At 49.1% G+C, this 19,106-nt stretch overlaps 2 protein-coding genes across 7 annotated transcripts in view; one reads left to right on the top strand and one right to left on the bottom strand.

Moving 5' to 3' along the window:
• egln1a (egl-9 family hypoxia-inducible factor 1a) overlaps positions 1–6,901 on the top strand; it is a 28,794-nt gene extending 21,893 nt beyond the window's left edge. For 2 of the 4 annotated variants that reach the window (XM_056291384.1, XM_056291382.1), the window contains one exon: positions 479–1,079. In XM_056291384.1, coding sequence (XP_056147359.1) covers positions 479–534 — 56 coding nt within the window. In that variant the 3' untranslated portion in view covers positions 535–1,079. Of the gene's footprint in view, positions 1–478; positions 1,080–4,690; positions 5,314–6,308 lie in introns of those variants that run through there. The other 2 variants (XR_008811243.1, XR_008811242.1) reach the window with 2 other exon arrangements.
• gpr137ba (G protein-coupled receptor 137Ba) lies at positions 2,180–18,765 on the bottom strand. Of its 3 annotated transcripts, none has more exons than XM_056291380.1 (7): positions 16,984–18,765; positions 15,747–15,796; positions 15,231–15,453; positions 14,499–14,645; positions 13,962–14,090; positions 13,552–13,673; positions 2,180–2,893 (listed from the first exon to the last, which is right to left on the bottom strand). In XM_056291380.1, the coding sequence occupies exons 1-7, from the start codon at positions 17,362–17,364 to the stop codon at positions 2,881–2,883; spliced, it is 1,065 nt and encodes a 354-aa protein (XP_056147355.1). In that variant the 5' UTR covers positions 17,365–18,765; the 3' UTR covers positions 2,180–2,880. The 3 variants fall into 3 exon arrangements, with proteins under 3 accessions (XP_056147355.1, XP_056147354.1, XP_056147356.1); XM_056291379.1 differs by lacking the exon at positions 2,180–2,893 and adding an exon at positions 7,617–8,333 and having other exon boundaries at positions 16,984–18,746; XM_056291381.1 differs by lacking the exon at positions 2,180–2,893 and adding an exon at positions 8,207–8,333 and having other exon boundaries at positions 13,541–13,673; positions 16,984–18,763.
• Positions 18,766–19,106: the final 341 nt, after the last annotated feature.

Here is a 19,106-nt window from a genome sequence, read left to right as displayed (position 1 = left end):
CGGCTAGTGCGGCCACCTCGCGGCGAGAAGGTCCTGGGTTCGAGCCCCCCGGGGTTGTCCAACCCCGGGGGGCTCGTCCTCCAGTGTAGGGTTTGCATGTTCTCCCCGTGTCTGCATGCGTTTTCCTCCCACAGTCCAGAGACCCGCGTAGGCCGGGTGAATCGGCCATGCTCAGTTGTCCCTAGGTGTGTGTGAATGTGTCGGCCGTGTGACGGACTGGCGGCCTGTCCAGGGTGTCTCCCCCGCCTGCCGCCCAGTGACCGCTGGGAAAGGCTCCAGCATTCCCCTGACCCTAAATGGGATAAGCGGCTTGGATAATGGATGGATGGAACTCATGGTAGATGCCCCCCCCCCCCCCCATTGACCACTTCATTTTGTATAATTGTTGCATTTTTTTTTTCCTTCGTCCACCTCTGTGTCGCACACGGTTACAACACGAGTGGCTGACTTGGTCCTTTGTTTCTCTTTGCGGGTCTAGGTGCTGGAGAAAAAGGTGTGAAGGTGGAGCTCAACAAACCGTCGGACCCCAGCTAGTGGGAAGCCCTGGTCCCCTACAATCAGCTTTCAAGTGCTCTGTCCTGAAAAAGTGGCCTATAATAGAGAGCGTGTGTGTGCGTGTGTGTGTGTGCGTGCGCGCGTGTGTGCGTGTGTTCATAGCCGGGTGGAAGACTTCTGCAAGAATGGGTGGAAAAAAATCCATGTTTATGGAAACGAGGAAAGGTTCGGCGATCCTCTTCCTGACTTTTCCTCGAACCTGGGCGACCCAGCTGACCTTGAATGTGATGACGTCGTGCTGCAAGGGATTGCGCTTTCGTTACTCTCGCCTTTCTGGTGAAGAACACTTACATTAAAGGGGGACATTTTTAGAAAATGACTCCAGGCAGGAACCAAGCATCCGAGAGACTTCATTTCTGGTTTTTGCAGTTAATTCCTCTCAAAGGTACAGTGTTCAGCATATGCTTGTTGTGTTAATGCTTTTCACATGGAATAAGCTGTCATAAGCTGTGGCAAAATGTGCTTGAGTTTTCAATAACATGAGGAGTGATCTGAATTAAAAAACACCCTTCTTCCTGACAGAAGTTTGTCGGTTTTATTTTGAGCTGACTTGTCAGGCTGGAAAGGGCGATTCTGTTTTTAACAAGCCATTTGCCGTCGTGCATATCGGCTACGGTGTCGTTTTTTTTCCCTCTAGATTTTGGGTGGGGGGTCGCCGCCGGACACAGCTTTACGACGGTGTCTTACGCAGCATGTGGACATGAGCCCAACACAAACCCGTCCTCCCAATGACAAACAAACCCTAGTGACTCAGGTACACCGAACATGATGTTCCATGGTGACGTCTCGGGTTGTGCTGGCGGGGTGATTTATCAGCGTTTACTGCTATCTATGGTAAGCGTAGGCTGCTGATTCCCGCAAACTGAACCAGGAAATAACTCAGCAATGTGGTTTAGAGAAAGCCGGGTTGAATCGTGCTCGTTGGAACGTGTCTGATGCGCGTTGCCCCGTAAGAGGCCATCGCAAAGCTGGGTCCAGCGGTGGTCCCCGTGTCCAAGATGTCCCCAGTCAAGTGAAATGATATGCACGATGGCAAAAACTGTAAAACATACACGACGGACAATTATCCTTCGAGAAAGGTGTCCCTGTGCTTTGTCTGGCCTTACTCTTTACCCACAGTCTCGTGACCTCTTATCCATGCAGGTTAGCAGTGAGGTATAGCCTACGGAAAGGGGACGTGTTGTGAAGGCCATGGTCTCAAACACTCGCTCACAGGATTGCAGTTGAAGCTTGTGTGCTTGTGCTGCGAGGAAGCGTTGTCTTTGCCAGAGTGGTCCACACTGCCCTCTGCTGGAGGCTTAGCCAGCACTGCGCCTACGCCACTGACCTTTTGCAGGGGGCCATAATCGCCAAAACAAATCTTCTAGATGTATTTTTAACTTCTTGTTGTGGCAGATTCCCTGTATACCACGGCAATTTCGGTCTGCCAATAACGTGATTGCTTACCGACTGTTCCTCATGATTATTTCTTCAAAATTCTTACAACAAAACCAAGACTTTAGTTATCAGGGGGCGCAATTATGTGTTTCAAAGCGTAACCTGCAGATGGTGTTCTGTAACCTTTGGTGTCTGAATTTGACGACTTAATCATCATCAGTTATCCAGAAGGACAAAATGTATACGCCGTAATACCGTCCTGTGATTCTCCCTTATTTGAAGGTGCTTTCCTCTGATGGCAGGTTTAACGGCATTCGATCCTCCTGACTTTCTGCATTCACATTTACCCATTTAACAGACGTTTTTACGCATAGCAACTTGTAAGAAAAGCTGTTGGATAAATTCATGTGTCACCAGCAGGCATCATACAACACTGAGCGGTCACATCATGGCCAAGGCAGCATGTCCTGCCCAGTATAAAAGGCGTTAGTGCGCCTGAGACAGTGTTGTAGTCGAGTCACTAAACCTTGAGTCCGAGTCAAGTCTGGAGTCCCCGGTGTTCGAGTCCGAGTGACCGGAGAAAAGTCCAAGTCCCCATTACCTGAGTCCCGAGTCATCAAGGTTGAGTCTGAGTTGAGTTCCAAGATGGGCTCCAGTGCTCCACTCTGGCACCGTAAAAAAAGCTGACATACAAATAAAAAAGGTCTACATGAAACCAAAATGACACAGCTGTCACCATTTCAAAGGGAGTTTATTTACTTTGTGACACAATAGCCAAACAAACGGTCTTTATCAACAAGTCCGAGTCCTCATCTCCAACTTCCGAGCCCGAATGCAGTCAATGCTCGGGTCCAAGTCCGAGTCATCGGTGCTCAAGTCCAAGTCAAGTCACGAGTCCTGAAAATCAGGACTCGAGTCGGACTCGAGTCCGAGTCCTGGACTCGAGTACTACAACACTGGCCTGAGATCATCAGTAGAAAGTGAGAGATTCAAGTTACAAAGTGGTTGGACAATTTCGCGCCTAAGTATCACAGATATCATAGCCAAGAGCGTGTGTCATCATGTCAAGTGCAAGTAGTAGAACTGCACAATATTGAGAGTAGGCATTAATAGTAGTGACTTAACACATTGGCTGTACAATGTCACCCACAAATCAGTTTACGAGTCATGCTTAGAGGACTATCTCAAGTTACGGTGGGCCTGGAGACGGGAGGTTTTTAGGCCTTTCTTGAGTGACGTGGGTCTATAGTTGATGGAGTCCTAGAGTTCATTCTACCATTCTTTGGGAGAGAAATCTGGATCTATACCTAGTCACTTTTTTGTAGATGGAGAAGTAGAGCAAAGAGGGTGAACAGCAGTGTACGTGTTAATATGGGTTTGCAGGCAAGCTGGTGCAATTCCTTGAACTGGCCGGTATGCCAGCGACAAGGTTTTAAATTTTATGCGTACAGCAACAGGGAGCCAGTGTAAGGACACAGGGGTGACATGTGCATCAAGACGGGGTGAAAACCAAGTGCGCAGCATCTTTCTTATTCACAGTGGTTAAATTGCACAGGCTGGTAGATCAACAAGAAGTGCATTGCAGTCGTCTAACCGCGGGATGATGGCATTGGGCCTTCTAGAGCTTGGACCAGGAGCTCGCCAGTATGTTCTGATAGGTACTATCTGATTTTTCAGGAGAATATAGCCATAAGGCTGTCATGAGGTCAGAAAATGAAAGCCTGATCAATATGTCCCTGGACATGGAGGAACAGATGACCAGCAACTCAGTTTTGGACAAACTGAGGTGGAGGTGCCTTTCCCTCATCCAAAGAGATATGTCTGCACCAAGAGACAAGCAGCATCCCTCACCAACATCTTAGTGTTTTCTGGCAGAAGAGAAAGATAGAGTTGCTTGTCAACAGCATACGAATGGAAGGAATTTACAGATGATTGGCCCAATTGAAGTGGTGTAGAGTGTAAAAAGGAATGGGCCAATTACTGAACCTTGAGCCACAACTGTTTTAACCTGCAGGTGGAAGTGACACCTGACCCCCCCCCCCCCATGATAGGATGGTATGACTTCCCTGTCAAGGATGATTTGAGCCACTTTAGTCCCAAGCCATTATTTCAACAGTGTCAGACTGCAGACTTTGGTAATGGGTGGCCCAGTGGTTAGCGCTATTGGCTCACAGCAAGAAGGTCCTGGGTTCAAACCCCAGGCCATCCCAGGTCCTTTGTGTGGAGTTTGCATGTTCTCCCCATGTCTGCATGGGTTTCCTCCAGGTGCTCCGGTTTCCTCCTACAATCAAAAAAGACATGCATGTTAGGGTTAATACTCCTGTCTGTGCTCCTGAGCAAGGCAATGGAAAGAAGAACTGGAGTCGGTCCCCGGGTGCTGCACGGTGACTTCCCATTGCTTCTAGCTGCACAGCTAGGATGGGTGAAATGCAGAGAGCAAATTTCATTTGTATGTATATACAAAATGACTAATAAAGCATATTCTATTCTACTCTATACTGTGTCAAATGCAGCAGGTGCTGTAGGTCAGAGGTTGGCTACTGAGGACTCATCAGCAGCTTTGGCTGATGGGCCTCAGTAACTGCAAGAAAATCGATTTCGTTGGAGTGACCAGTCTTAAACCCAGACTGACGTGGATCAAGTAGGTTGTTCTGGGAGATAAAGAGGAGAGCTGATTGCATGCTGCTCACTTGAGTGTTTGGACTGGGAATGTGAGGAATGAGACTAAAGTGGAATCGAACGATTGCTTTTTTTGCAGCAAGAGGTTGAACCGAGCTGAATATGGAGCTGCCAGGGAAGAGGAAGGCCAAAGAGGAGGTCAATGGATGTGGTGAGAGAGGACACGCAGGTGACTTGTGTGTCAGAGGACGATGCAGAGGACAGGAAGAAATGGAAACGGATGATCCGCTGTGGCGACCCCTAACGGGAGCAGCCGAAAGTAGTAGGGTGAACCGAGCTAGCGTTAAAGGGCAAATTCACCAATTTTCTCTAGCTGTACTGGACAGCACGTGAAAAACACCTGCAGTTGTTCTCTATGGTTTCTGTATCTCTGGAGAGGCAGTGAAACTGAGGTTTTCTGGCGTCTCATCCCAAGGACGGCATCTCCTACAGCAGTGGTTCTCAACCTTTTTGGGGTCCTGGACCCCCTGCGTGTTTTTGATCTACCCTGAGGACCCCTCCACCTGATCTTGGGGGAGGGGGGGTTGCAATTTGATAGAAACAGTAGAAACTGCATTTTAAATTGCATTATAGCATTTATTCACTCTTTGGGGCAAAAATAAGAGCTTTCAGTTGTAACTTAGATATAGTTAACAAAACAGAATTCTTATGCAGTAACTTTCAGATATATGTAACAGAACAGAATATGTATTCAGTAACTTTCAGATATATGTAACAACACAGAATATGTATTCAGTAACTTTCAGATATATGTAACAACACAGAATATGTATTCAGTAACTTTCAGATATATGTAACAACAGAATTTTTATGCAGTAACTTTTAACAATGCAAACGGGAGCGAGATCTCTTATTAAAATACAATAAATTACACTTTTGAAACAGATGTAATTAGAGAAAAGAGTCCTGTTACCCTTTATAGTTGAGGTAGATAAAGGTCTCAGTCACATTTGAGTAAAATAATCCTATTTCTATAAATGTCATAGGATCTTTTTTTTACAGATATTTTATTTTCACGGACCCCTTGCAATTACACCACGGACCACTAGGGGTCCGCGGACCCCCGGTTGAGAAACACTGTCCTACAGCACAGTGTCCCCGTCACGCACTGGGGCGTTGGTTGTTTTTGTTTTTATTAGCACCATAGGGAAGACTGCCCCCTACTGGCCTACCAACACCACTTCCGGCAGCAACTTGGACGTTTTCCCGGGAGAGCTCCCATCCAAGCACTAGCCAAGCCCGTACCTGCTTAACTTCCCTCGTTTGGCAGAGCCAGGGTACAGGTTGGTATGGCTGCCGGAAATAACTAATAATGAAGGTCTCAGGCCCAATGCCTGGAGGTGGAACAAAAGAGGAAGGTGGAGCGAATTGACTGCCGATGACTGTCAATTTCTCCTCAATGTGGAGGACAGTCATTCGAAATGGGGAGGTGTGTGTGTGGGGGGGGGATAAGTTCTACACAGTTTGAATTGCTCACCAAATGAACCACTGACATAGATAAAATACATCAATAATTACATGGACCTTGACCCAAGTCAAGTGTGAGGAAGTCACCGTGTGCCTCGTTACGTTCTTGCCCATCTTTAAACCTCTTTGCACGTACTGATGCTGATACCACGTGACCGGTGTTATCACCAACAGCAGAGTTATATCTGCCTACTTATTATTTCAAAGTTTAAATGCGCCATGTTTTTCAGGTCCACTGCCCTGATCGTGTATTTTGCTCAGAATTGACCAGATGCTCGCTCTCTCCGACCGCTTATGGATGATGTGGTCCCTCCACAAGGGAGAGTTTGAAACCTCTTCACGTCCACAACGAACAATCTACGACGTGATGATGTGCAGTTTCCCCGTTAAAACAACACCACACCAGCCTCGTTGAGCAGAAGGGTTGATGTCATTGGCCAAACATTCCCAGAATCACTGGCAATGGGAAGTGAAACTTCTCGGAACGAGTTCCAGTCTACAGCTGGCCAGAAGATAGCGTGAGTCAAAGCTCTTTCACTCCGTCTGTGGTTGCAGAATGACATCCACTTTTGAAACCCTGTCACCTCAGCACATTTTGCGTTGTGGTTCAGGCGTCTGAAGGAATTTCATCCACACTGAAATTCAGTGATTGACCATCGACATGTTGATCGTCAAATCAATTGCTGACTGACTCTTAAATACAGCAGGTTCCTAAATAGTCCTGTCTCCTATCTTTAAGTGACATTCTCTAAAGGATAGCTTGTCAAGATATCTGTAAAAACAACTGTAATGCAGTGAGAAGCTCCCCCCACACACACACACACACGCACAATGAAGTTATGCTCTAGAGCAGTGTTTCTCAACCGGGGGTCCGCGGACCCCCTAGTGGTCCGTGGTGTAATTGCAAGGGGTCCGTGAAAATAAAATATCTTTATAAAAAAAGATCCTATGACATTTATAGAAATAGGATTATTTTACTCAAATGTGACTGAGACCTTTATCTACCTAAACTGTAAAGGGTAACAGGACTTTTTTCTCTAATTACATCTGTTTCACAAGTGTAATTTATTGTATTTTAATAAGAGATCTCGCTCCCGTTTGCATTGTTAAAAGTTACTGCATTAAAAATGCTGCTGTTACATATATCTGAAAGTTACTGAATACATATTCTGTCTTGTTACATATATCTGAAAGTTACTGAATACATATTCTGTTTTGTTACATATATCTGAAAGTTACTGCATACATATTCTGTTTTGTTACATATATCTGAAAGTTACTGCATAAGAATTCTGTTTTGTTAACTATATCTAAGTTACAACTGAAAGCTCTTATTTTTGCCCCCAAGAGTGAATAAATGCTATAATGCAATTTAAAATGCAGTTTCTACTGTTTCTATCAAATTGTAACCTCCCTCCCCCAAGATCAGGTGGAGGGGTCCTCAGGGTAGATCAAAAATACGCAGGGGGTCCAGGACCCCAAAAAGGTTGAGAACCACTGGTCTAGAGTAATCCTTGTAGGTTGCTGTTTATTTGGTTGTTGCTAGTTTTTAGGGGGGGGGGAAATAAGAAGAACATTTCCTCTTCAGCTGACTTGTAACAACTCCACAAACTTGTGATTCACGCGGAAAAGTTGCTGGGAAATGTGAGTTTATTCTTTTTCAAACTATCACGTTAAAATCGTCATAAACACAACTGAACCTGGAGTGACACCATCACACAATTAAAAAAACAAATCTTTTAATAAAAAATTCCATGAATATCTAGCTAGACAAATTTGCATGAAAGGTTACGTGTGTCCCTGTGAAAGACATTAAAAAAAGATGACCCGCCCCATATCACATACAAAGACTGAGAAATGTGTTAAGCAGTATTTGTGACGAACTGACAGACCGAAGCTCTACTCGTCAGTTGTCAGAACAGATGACGCATTCATACGACGACTGTGCAAGTTCATGTTTCCCTAAAGGATCTTCATACTACCGTAACTGGCCATGAGAAAACTCTCTTAACTCCGTTTCTTGACGAAACAGAAAGTCCGGGGTGACCTTTCACCCCTATGGGCCTCAGCCTGATGGCCTCAGGTCATCAGTGAGAAAAATAAAGTAGCTACAGGTCAGAGGGAGTCAGCGGGAGCTCCGTCAGTAGGGGTTCAACTCTTCTGGAGGCGGAGGGAAGTGGTGAGACTCCTCCGCGCCAGTGTAGGCAGAGATGCTGCTGCTTCTGCTCCCCCAGTCACAACTGTCAGCAGCCAAACTGGGGAGAAAAAACAGCCGTTATGTCCACTTTTTTTTTTTGTTGTTGCTTGATTCCCCCCCTCCTCTTTTCTCCCCAATTGTACCTGGCCAATTACCCCACTCTTTCGAGCCATATGTCTCCTCCGCATTATTATGGATCCCACTGCTTTTCTGGGCACTCTGCCTCTGATTGGCCAGTACTCGTTGCCTCCGTTGGTTGGGTTGGTTAAGGTTAGGGTTAGGGCGGAGTTAGGTGTAAGGTTAGCTAATCAGCGGCAGAGTAGGGGTGGATCTTCCTGGAATCCTAGCGCCTGGATGCTACGCAGGGCGTGTCTTGCCCAGACAAGCGGTGGGATCCAGAATAACGCGTCTCCTCCGATACATGTAGAATTGCCAGCCGCTTCTTTTCACCTGACAGTGAGGAGTTTCGCCAGGGGGCGTAGCACGTGGGAGGAGCGCGCTATTCCCCCTCCCCCCTGAACAGGCGCCTCGACCAACCAGAGGAGGTGCTAGTGCAGCGACCAGGACACATACCCACATCCGGCTTCCCTCCCGCAGACACGACCAATTGTGTCTGTAGAGACGCCCGACCAAGCCGGAGGTACACGGGGATTCGAACCTAAGATCCCTGTGTTGGTAGGCAACGGAATATACCGCCACGCTACCCGGACGCCCCATGTCCACATTTTAAAAGGTATGCCCAACGGTATTCTTTAAATCATCTGAGATTCATTAGTTGATACGTGAGTATACTTTTATTCATACAGAACCGGGGGGATTATCACGCTTATTACACAGCTTTACCTTACTAAACTAGTCAAACTGCTAGGAAATAACCATTTAAAATGGTTTTGATCAGACTTCTGTGTATATAGCCTGCCAACATCAGCCTAGAGAGGCTTCATGAGGCGCATTAATTTGAAGGGAACAGGAATGGTGACGAGGCAGCAGCTTGACAACAATCTTGACAGTGGTCTTGCGGTAGTGGGGCGTGATTTAGCCTCGGCTGCAAGTGGAGCGAAAGAGGGTGTGGGCCGTTGGGGAGCAGATGCGACTGCGAGGCTGATTGATTGTCAGCCTCAGGTGCTCGAGTTGAACAACCTGCTCCTTCTATTCTGCAGTAAAGCTGGGTCCCGGACTGACACACTGACATCCCTTCTCGGCCTGTACCCTCGGACTGCAGGGAAGTTACAGTGAGGGATTAAGGATAGAGTATGTGAAAGAAAACTCAACCCATTCTCTTTGTTTTAGATCAGCAACATAGCCCCTGGTCAGACTGTGCAAAAGGTGACAATAAAGAACAGAGTTGCCATCAGATTAGGAAAGGCGAAATGGAGAGAAAGGAAACGGAATGAAATTGGAAAAAGAGAAAGCTCCAGAGAGACACTCCAGCACCGCTGAGCACCAGCCCATGCAGTGTACAGAAAAAGACAATTACCTTTATAAATAGTATTAATAAATGAAAGCCTGTGTTTCCGCTGTGTCCATCCTCCATCTCTCAACCCCCCCCCCCCCCACACACACACACACACACACACACACTGGCAAATCTTGCCACAGTGGTGGCCTTTACAGGTGCAGAACAGAGATGGAGTCTGCACTGGGGTGAGTCCTCCACCGAATCGCCAAACTCCAGGAGAGCCAGGTCCGGATGCAGCACCGGCAAACCCAAGCCCCGCAGGAGCTGGCTGCTCAGCAGGCAGAAGACCAGGCTTTCCTGAGGGAACTGCTGTGCTCCCCCTCAGCTGCCTGCGGGGATGATCTGGACGCTTCTCTCTCTGACTCATTGGCCCCAGATCAACCTCCCCAAGAGGACAAGCACTGATGACCCTGTGGCATTTTGAGACATCTTTGAAGGCACGGCGTTGGCATGCGGGTGGCCAGAGGAGGAATGGGCTGTGTGGAGGCAAAAGCCTCCACGCACCACCTACTGGGGTCCTCCCAGGGATAATACTGAGCCATCAGGTAAACTGTCCTGGACTGGGTGGGACTTACGCCAGAAACACCGGTTTAGGACACTCTGCCTGGAGAACGCCGGGTGCCCCCTCATCCTGGCGCAGCAGCTCCTTGACATGGTGAGATAGCGGTTACGACCAGGTCCGCTGGACATCAACGACATCATCCACCAAGTGGCACTGGAGCAATTTGTCGCTTATTTGCCCCCTGTGAAAGCCGACGGGGACCAGTGCCACCATCCTGATGACCTGGCCAGGGTCATGGCCACGGCAGAAGACCACCTTGCCCTTCCCACCTGGGATCGATGTGGCGAGCCAGCCCTATCCCAGCCCTGAGGAGAAAACTACACACACCAGCAGCCACACACACACACACACACACATCCACGCAGCAGCCCATACTCTCCACACCTCATCCCAAATCTAATCCCTCCCTCTTCCCTAATCTACAGGGGCCAGCTCCAGCCTCTGCCCTCCCTGACCCACAGGGTGCTCCTCGGAGCATCAGGCCAGGAGTGCTGGCAGTGCAGGAAGCCGAGCCACTGGTGGAAGGAGTGCCTGCTGATGGAGGTGGTCCGGGTTCTTGGCCTGTCAGCCCCCTCACCCGGTCGAGATGGGAGGTACAGCATACCGGTACGTACGCAAGGGGATATAGTATATCAACCACATACCACCATATACCACATGCCTCCTCCGATACATGTGCAGTCTCCAGCCGCTTCTTTTCACCTGACAGTGAGGAGTTTCGCCAGGGGGACGTAGCGCGTGGGAGGATCACGCTATTCCTCCCAGTTCCCCCTCCCGAACAGGCGCCTCGACCGACCAGAGGAGGCGCCAGTGCAGCGCCCAGGCCACATCCGGCTTCCCACCCGCAGACACACGGCCAAATTGTGTCTGTAGGGACGCCCGACCAAGCCGGAGGTTAACGCGGGGATTCGAACCGCACGATTCCCGTGTTGGTAGGCAGCGGAACAGACCGCCACGCCACCCGGACGCCAACTTTTATTACTTTTTGACAGGCATCCCTCCGTGGGACAGAGAGCCGTAACACAAAAAAAGTGACGCAAGGCGATGCCCTTTGCCCCTGTCATGTGACACTACCGCATATTGTAGCAGATTCGGGGGACAACGCAACCACAGGAAGTGCCGCGGCCGGGAAGCGAACCCGTATCGCCCGCGCCGCAGGAGACATCGCTAACCGCTCGGCTAAAGGGTCAGACCCGCCAGCCAGCGGCCAGCGGGTCTTCTTATCCGTGCACGTTACGATATATTATTGACGTTGTGTGTGCGCGGGCCCCGGGTGAGTCTTTAGAACTTGTGGAAGTGATTAAGGACGAATGGTAAAACCAGTGTGAATGAAAGTCTCCATATATTTGCTTCCGAACAATGCGCAGCTTGTCGCGTTTGCGTCACGTCGCTCAATATTGCCTCATATTACGCGACCGCACGAGCGAACCTTAGCTAGCTTGCTAGCTGGCTAACAGACAGGCTGCAGGCTACACGCAAGACAACGTCTCCGTTAACGGAATACTTGGAGCTGGAATACCTGGAGCTGGACTACCTGGAGCTGGACTACCTGGAGACGGTAAGAAATACGCACAAACACAAAAGTCCTTATAATGTGACACACAGTTCATATTGTAAACTACTAATAAGACCCGTTAGCCCCTAGCTAACGGGTCCGACTCTTTAGCCGAGCGGTTAGTGATGTCGCCTTGTGGTGCAGTACACCACGTATCGAATCCCGCACCGGGCAAGAAAATAACCGGTTACAATATGAATAGCCTCGCTGTTGTCGGGGCTAATGTGTTAATACCCCCAAACTAAAACGGATGCCTCAAGTTCTTTTCCTCCACGTTGTGGGTACATCTGTAAAGTGCCTTTGTGACTGACGCTTTGTTAAAGCGCGGTAGAAATAAGACGGAATTGGATTGAAAACCGTGTTGTCTCTGGAAATGTCGTTGACAGACGCGCTTATTGCTGTAATCCAGACATTCCGTGGTATTCATTCATCGAGATATGAGTGTAACCGGTTATTTTCTGTGTCTTATTAGTAGTTTACAGTCGTCACCCTCCCCGGAAGCGCGCCCTCGCGCTTTGTTCTTCCCGCGCTCCGAAGAGACTTCTGAGGATCTGCACACTTCCGGATCCCGCCGCTGCCGCCAATGTAACCGGTTATTTTCTTGCCCGGTGCGGGATTCGATACGGGGTGTGCTACACCACAAGGCGACGTCACTAACCGCTCGGCTAAAGGGTCAGACCCGTTAGCTAGGGGCTAACGTGTCTTATTGGTAGTTTACATGAGTATAGTCAAATATCAAAAGTGAAGTACATTACATTGCCAATAACTCGAATTTGCAAAATCTACTTCTAAATGTGTGCTTTGCATGATGTATACAATATCAACTCATATAATCATCTGAGTTCAAAGAGTTTATGTTTGAATACTGTGATTTTCACTTGTTCGGTTTCAAAAATGTCTCCTTGAAGTTTGAATGCTTTACATAGCTTCTGCTGTCTATAACAAGTAGTTAAATGGAGCATTGTGCCATGTGGAAACTGTCTTTTCCAATCAAACCAATAGATGGCAGTGTTAAGCTCAAGATGCAAAATCATATTGCTGCTTAAACTAGTTTACAAGAAACTCTGCAATAATGTGTTAACTTACACTAACAGTGTGACTTTTTTTAAATTTCATTAATCTTTAAAATTTAAAACGATTTAAACAAATTCAGAATTGATTCATGGTTGGTTAAAGGACCATATTTTACACCATTCAGGTACATGCTGGCAACAACCCCTCAAAATTTATTTTTATTTATTTTACTTTATTACTTTATTAATCCCCGTGGGGAAATTCTTCCTCTGCATTTAACCCATCCTGGCTGTGTAGCTAGGAGCAGTGGGTAGCTGCCGTGCACCACCCGGGGACCAACTCCCGTTCGTCTTGCCACGCCTTGGTCAGGGGCACAGACAGGAGTATTAACCCTAACATGCATGTCTTTTTGATGGTGGGGGGGAAACCGGAGCACCTGGAGAAAAAAACGCAGACACGGGGAGAACATGCAAACTCCACACAGAAAGGACCTGGGATGACCCCCCCCCAAGGTTGGACAACCCTGAGGTTCGAACCTAAGACCTTCTTGCTGTGAGGCGACCGCGCTAACCACTGTGCCACTGTGCCGCTTGCACCAGTGCAACCAATTTAAAAAGTTAGTCTGGAGCCCTGCAATGCTTCTTGAGGTTTAGATGATGGTATCAGGAGACATACCTTATCCTTACCTGGCTTGGATATTCTGAGGGATAATGCTCCATGCCAGGTCATCGTCACTGTCATAGCGCCGTGGGTTGTCAAAGAAATAGGCCCTTGAGGAGAAGACGTGACCTGGAATTCCCGAGCCACTCTGCAAGCCAAGCCAGGTCCAACAAAAACAGTGTTAATTTTGTCGACACAAACAAAAAATATCCAACTTTGACCTTACCACGCTGAACTAATTGATAACGAAATAAAAGTTACTTTTTGGTTCTAGCTGGAATTCTGACAAAATGATGGTCCAGACAAAAACAAGAAGGTAGTCAAATCGAAACTCATCTATTCGGTAAGAATCTATGCGGAAATATAAAATGTCATTCCCGAGTATGACGTGTGTGTGTGTGTGGGGGGGGGGGGGGTCATAAGTTTGTGAACTCGCCATGTCTTGAGTAGGCTGCCGCACTCTGAAGAAGAAAACCACGAGAGACGTGGGGAGCAACTCCCACACGAATAGGATCACTCCAAACACTATGTAGCCGGCGTCGCCCAGAGTCGACCGCAGGTCTGCCTGCGAGAAAAACATGCAATACATTATAAACATCTATGCAACGCATCTGATGTAACTGTCCTTTGTGCTATTTTGGGGGAGAACTTCCACATAGAGATTTAGTTTTGAAGCTAAGAGCAAATGTTCACTGAGAGCAGGTGAGTCATGGCGGTTATCAGGGTTAGCAACACTCATCACAGATGTACAGTTGTGTTATTGCATTTGGCCCTCAATGCCCCCGACAAGCTCATCTAAACGTCCTAGCATCCGAGTACTGACCGCCCCTGCATCCGCTCGAAACACCGAAAACCTCAGTCATCAACACTTTGGCTCAGACCTAGCAGACAGCATTACATAAAATACTTCCTAACACCAGCGTTGGTCGGTTTTCACACTGACGTTACAGCTTTTGAGCCTTTGGCGTCTTACCTGGTCGGAGACATTGTACCAGTCATAGTCAAAGGAGTTGATTCTGTTGTTGGAGAGAGCCAGGACCACCAGATTATAGCAGGCCCTGGATGTGTACAAGAGGACGACGGTGGCGCCTATCGCCGTCACCTGGCACACTGACGTTCCCTGCACAGACGGTTAACGCAGACAAACCCAACCTGTTAAAATTCAATGCATACCAAAACGAAAGTCACAAGTCCAGCTGTGTGGTGGAAGTGATAACTCTAGCAGAACGATGTGATATGAAATACTGTTGACGGCACATCACCGAGGTGATTTTAAAGATGTGTTTTTAAGGATTTGGTCATGAATTTCAGGGGAACGGTGTTTTGGAATGAAACCCTTCCAAAGATCCCAACTATTCAAGCGTTCACTTTTAAGGTACTTCATCTCGGTCACGCTGTTGTTGGAAATGAGACCGGCATTGACACAAAAACAAGTGATTTGGTGCCGTTCCTCGTGCATTTACAAGCACACAGCAGCAATATGTACACTGCACTATATGTAAAGCGGGAATTTAAGCGGTGAAGGGCGGCTACTATGCAGAGAAGAGCTGTATGGCGTGTGCAAGACTTAACACAATTTCAGAACCACAAATCAAACTCGCAACCCAAAAGGAAGGCCTTTAACCCAGAATGCATCTCTACCGTTTCCTTATCCAGCTTTTCAAAATATTCTGCATACGGTGCACGGGGGGAAGTGCCGGATCACCTTGGATTCCAGGTAAATGTTGGCCAGAGACATCTTGGCGATCTTGTAAAGGCACAGGGAGAGCGAGACGGCACACAGGACGAACAGCGTGTCGTTGATAGCGACCCTCACAAGAACAATGGTCCGGGCCTCCGCGATGGACATCCTCACCAGCAGCGCACAAACCAAGTTGACTGCCAGGAACAGCAGGCTGATGAACAGGAAGAACAGGTACAGGGGCAGCCTGGGCACCGGGTCACGGCAGCGGAGACAAACAGTGTTAGTGACACATGACTGTACACATCCTGAGAAAATGTGCTAGCGCACACTTGACACCGCGGGACGGCTGCGTTACATTTCCTGCCCCGATTTATTTTGAGATCACACCTCGGCAGTATTCGTACCCAGCAGTATTCACACCTAGCAAAACAGAAACCCGTCTAAATTGAACTTCGGAACAAACAAAACTGCTTCTATTGTGTAATTTTTGACTTTAACCCTCCCTCCCCCCCCCTTTTTCTTTTTTCTTTTTTTTACCTGTATTTCTGAAGCTCTGGTGCATACTTTGATTTGGCCTTGAAAACAACCTGCAGGAAGAAAGCACATCACTGTGTCATGACGTTGTGCGAGCTCGTTTCACTTCTGTATTCTCCCCTCAGGAGAGTACCCCGGCCTTCTGCCGAAAGGGGAACCTGTGTGTTTAAAATAGCCGTGTTCACAGTGCGGACACGGCCAGGTGTGTTGCTTTGTGTGTCCTGCCACCGCGGCTCATCCTTCGCTCACACCAGCACAGGTTACACCCAGAAACAACCCTGCAGACGAGGTTACAAAACGAGCTGAAGAACGTGTCACCGTTTGGATGACACAAGAAGAAACACGAATATCCTTCACCGACCTTTGGCGGTGTTATAACTGGGAGGGTAACGCACGACAACACACTCGTATGTGCGATGCTGAAGCAGCACACGACATAAACCAGTTAGACTGTCTACGGCAGAGCTCCTGTTGGGGTGTCGTGGCAGCAGCCACCGGGCTGAGATGTGCAGCAAGCAGAAAGGGCTGCAGGGGGCTGAACCGCAGGTCACCTGTGCGTAGTCGTTCTGTACAACCTGAGATGTGCTTTTGGAAATTGCTCAATCACTGAATAACTTAATGTGCATCTGCATTCCAGTGGTAATAACCTGTCATAGTTTGGGGGGTTTTCTGACCCCCCCCCCCATATACCCCATGTCAAAACTCACATACGAATACAAGCCTAACCAGGATAGCGTGCAGACATTGACCATAAGTCCACCCTGCAGTACTTTTGGAGTGTTTCTCTTGCACGGTGTATTGCAGTACTAAAGAGTAGAAAAGGCGGTACACCGTCTCCCAGGTATATGCAGCTTTTACCTTCCAACGCTCCACTGGCAAAGAATCTTCCACTCTCGCAAACTTTCGGGGGATTTTAGAGGAGGGAAATAAGGGAGTCTGTCCAGGAAGTCGTTTGTCACGCGCACTGCAATATTTTTCTCCGGTCGCAATAAAGCAGACCTTGCGAAATTTCATTTTCCATCAAGCAACGACGAAGGGTTTCAGCCTCGACATGACCGGTGCGCCGGATTTGCCTCACAGTGCACCCTCCTCTCTGCAGTGGGGGGTAACGCGCACGTGCACGTCGACGCGTTGTTTAACGTCGCACGCAGATGCATAGAGCGGTGCACCTGTACCACTAAACAGAAGAGAGAGAGAGGGAGTAAGGTACAGGTGAACCCCCACACCCGAGCCCACTCACCTGTGCAAAGTAGAGGTTCATCAGGCTGAGGGTGAAGAACTGCAGGCAGACGGGGAAGCAGTAGAGCAGCCAGAAGGGGAAGGGGGCCAGCGTGTTGGCCGTCACGAAGTCCCTGAAGTAGAAGGAGAAGAGCACGGTGCGCAGGGCCGACCACAGCAGGCACAGGAACAGGAACACCGTCTGGTAGCTCAGGCGCTTGTGCCGGTAGCGCAGCACCAGCCAGAGCTGGACGTAGACGAAGACGAACAGCAGCGAGTAGAAGGCGGTGTAGACCACCGTCAGCCCCAGCGTGACGTAGGTAGGCACGGCCGGGCTGAGGGTCGGGGGAAGCAGGCGTCCGTCCCCCGGTGACGGTCCCCTCTCCCGAACCGGGGCCTCCATGACCGTAGCGCTGCCGGACTTGGGGGGGGGGGGAGAAGGAAGCAAAAAAAAACGGGGCGGCGGGGTGCTAGGAGGGTGTAAGGAGGGGACCGTCCCGGTATTCGCTGCTAACTCCCTGGTCCTGCCTGCCTTCCTGCCCCCCACGCCCCCCTCACACGCCGCACCATACACACTTCTGCCGCGACGAGACGGTGCCGCCGGACCCGGGCAGCCTGTTGTGTGTGACAGAGGCGGAGACAATGAGACGGGAGAGGAAGAGTGTGAAAAGAGGTAGGGGTGGTGGTGGTGGTGGTGGTGGAGGGGGGCGGTGTTGCTGTCAGGAGCAGGGAGAAAATAAGAGCCGGCTCGAAGAGGACGTGAACTTCCTGCTGCCGCCGCTGCAGCTCGGAGAAAGCCGGAGGCTGAGGCACATGATCAGCGTTGAGAAAGAGCCGTCTGTGTGGAGGAGAGCGGGGCGGGGAGGTAATGGCCGTAGCTGGGACCGTCACCCCCCCCCCCACACACACACACACACACGCTCCCATCCATCCCCGTCTTCCGTATCCCTGACGTGACGCGACGCATCAGCTGACGCACTCCGCTGCACCTTTAACCCTCTCCTGGGACTTCCCACCCGCTCCTCTGGGACCCCCCCGGGAGCCTCCGAACACGCTTCCATTTTTCCACCTCCGGTCTGTGGCGATGGCGTTTAAAAAGACTGTCCAAAAAAAAAAAAGTGTTTACGTCATTTCAAAATTCGTGGAAGTGACATTGTAAAATTTGCTACGTTAGATCCAACGCGTCCTATGCGGAAGCTGCGTTTATTTGTTGCACCGGCTACTTTACATGGATACATTGTGTCTCAGGGGCGGCCGGCTGGCCAGCACGGGGGGCCAGGGCGCCGCCCCCTTCAAACACCGAGAGATGAAAATCTGCTCAAACACGTCGAGTATAATTTAGTTGTGTAATGCAAATGATTACGACACAAAAGTGTTTTTCAGCGCCTGTCGGTCAGCAGCCATTAAATACTGCCTCCAAATGGTATCTGGGTGATTTCTGTCTGAATACGTCTACTTTCTGGGTGAGGGGTACCGCGTGTAAGCCCTCGAACTTGTGGCGAGTAAGGGGACCTGTGGGGCTGCTGTCTAGCTGGTTTCTTCGGGATTCCAGGGGGCGCAGTTCCGGACACTCCCGCTTTTATTGGCAGCCAACTAGGTATTGTTTTTAATGTTTGTTTTTTTTATCTAATGTGATTGGGACAGTTCTCGTGGCTGTCAATCATGTTCACGGCCACCACCACGCCTCGTCTCGACTGTCAATCATCCACCGTCTACGAGCCCTGATTAAAATCTACAGGGGACATTGTGCTCTTAACTCTGCAGCCGCCGCCAAGTCCTTCATGTGAAATATCTGAAACGTGTCCTCATCAGGTAGGGTTCAGAGCGGGGTCAGACGTTATAAAGCCAGCAGAGGATGACGTCACTTAGCGTCGGCTCAGCACGCAGAGGGGAACTCCTGTTCCGATAACAAACTTCAGCAGAGCTTGTTATGGTTGGTAGCAGGCTATTCCCCCCCACCCCTCCACCCCCACAGGACCCCGGGCATGTGAACAAGAAGAAAGCCAAAGACACGGGTCAGTCTAGCTTAACTCTGACTCCACCAGTATATCCATCATTCCCCACCACCCCCACCACTGGGAGAGATCTCAACAGCCTGCCACAAAAAATCCAAGAACATGATGTGCATCTGCATTTCCGGTGTTG

This window comes from Lampris incognitus, chromosome 13, assembly GCF_029633865.1.
Source record: "Lampris incognitus isolate fLamInc1 chromosome 13, fLamInc1.hap2, whole genome shotgun sequence".
NCBI classification, from domain to species: Eukaryota; Metazoa; Chordata; class Actinopteri; order Lampriformes; family Lampridae; genus Lampris; species Lampris incognitus.
This window is presented reverse-complemented; position numbering and strand designations above follow the sequence as displayed.

What these genes read in the sequence shown, in the direction of transcription:
- gpr137ba (XM_056291379.1), bottom strand. Translation starts at nt 17,364, where the DNA reads ATGGAGGCCCCGGTTCGGGAGAGGGGACCGTCACCGGGGGACGGACGC. An exon ending in TGAACCTCTACTTTGCACAG is followed by an intron (nt 15,797 to 16,983) that starts GTGAGTGGGCTC and finishes TTCTTCCTGCAG; the next exon opens with GTTGTTTTCAAGGCCAAATC. An exon ending in CCAGAGCTTCAGAAATACAG is followed by an intron (nt 15,454 to 15,746) that starts GTAAAAAAAAGA and finishes CCCGGTGCCCAG; the next exon opens with GCTGCCCCTGTACCTGTTCT.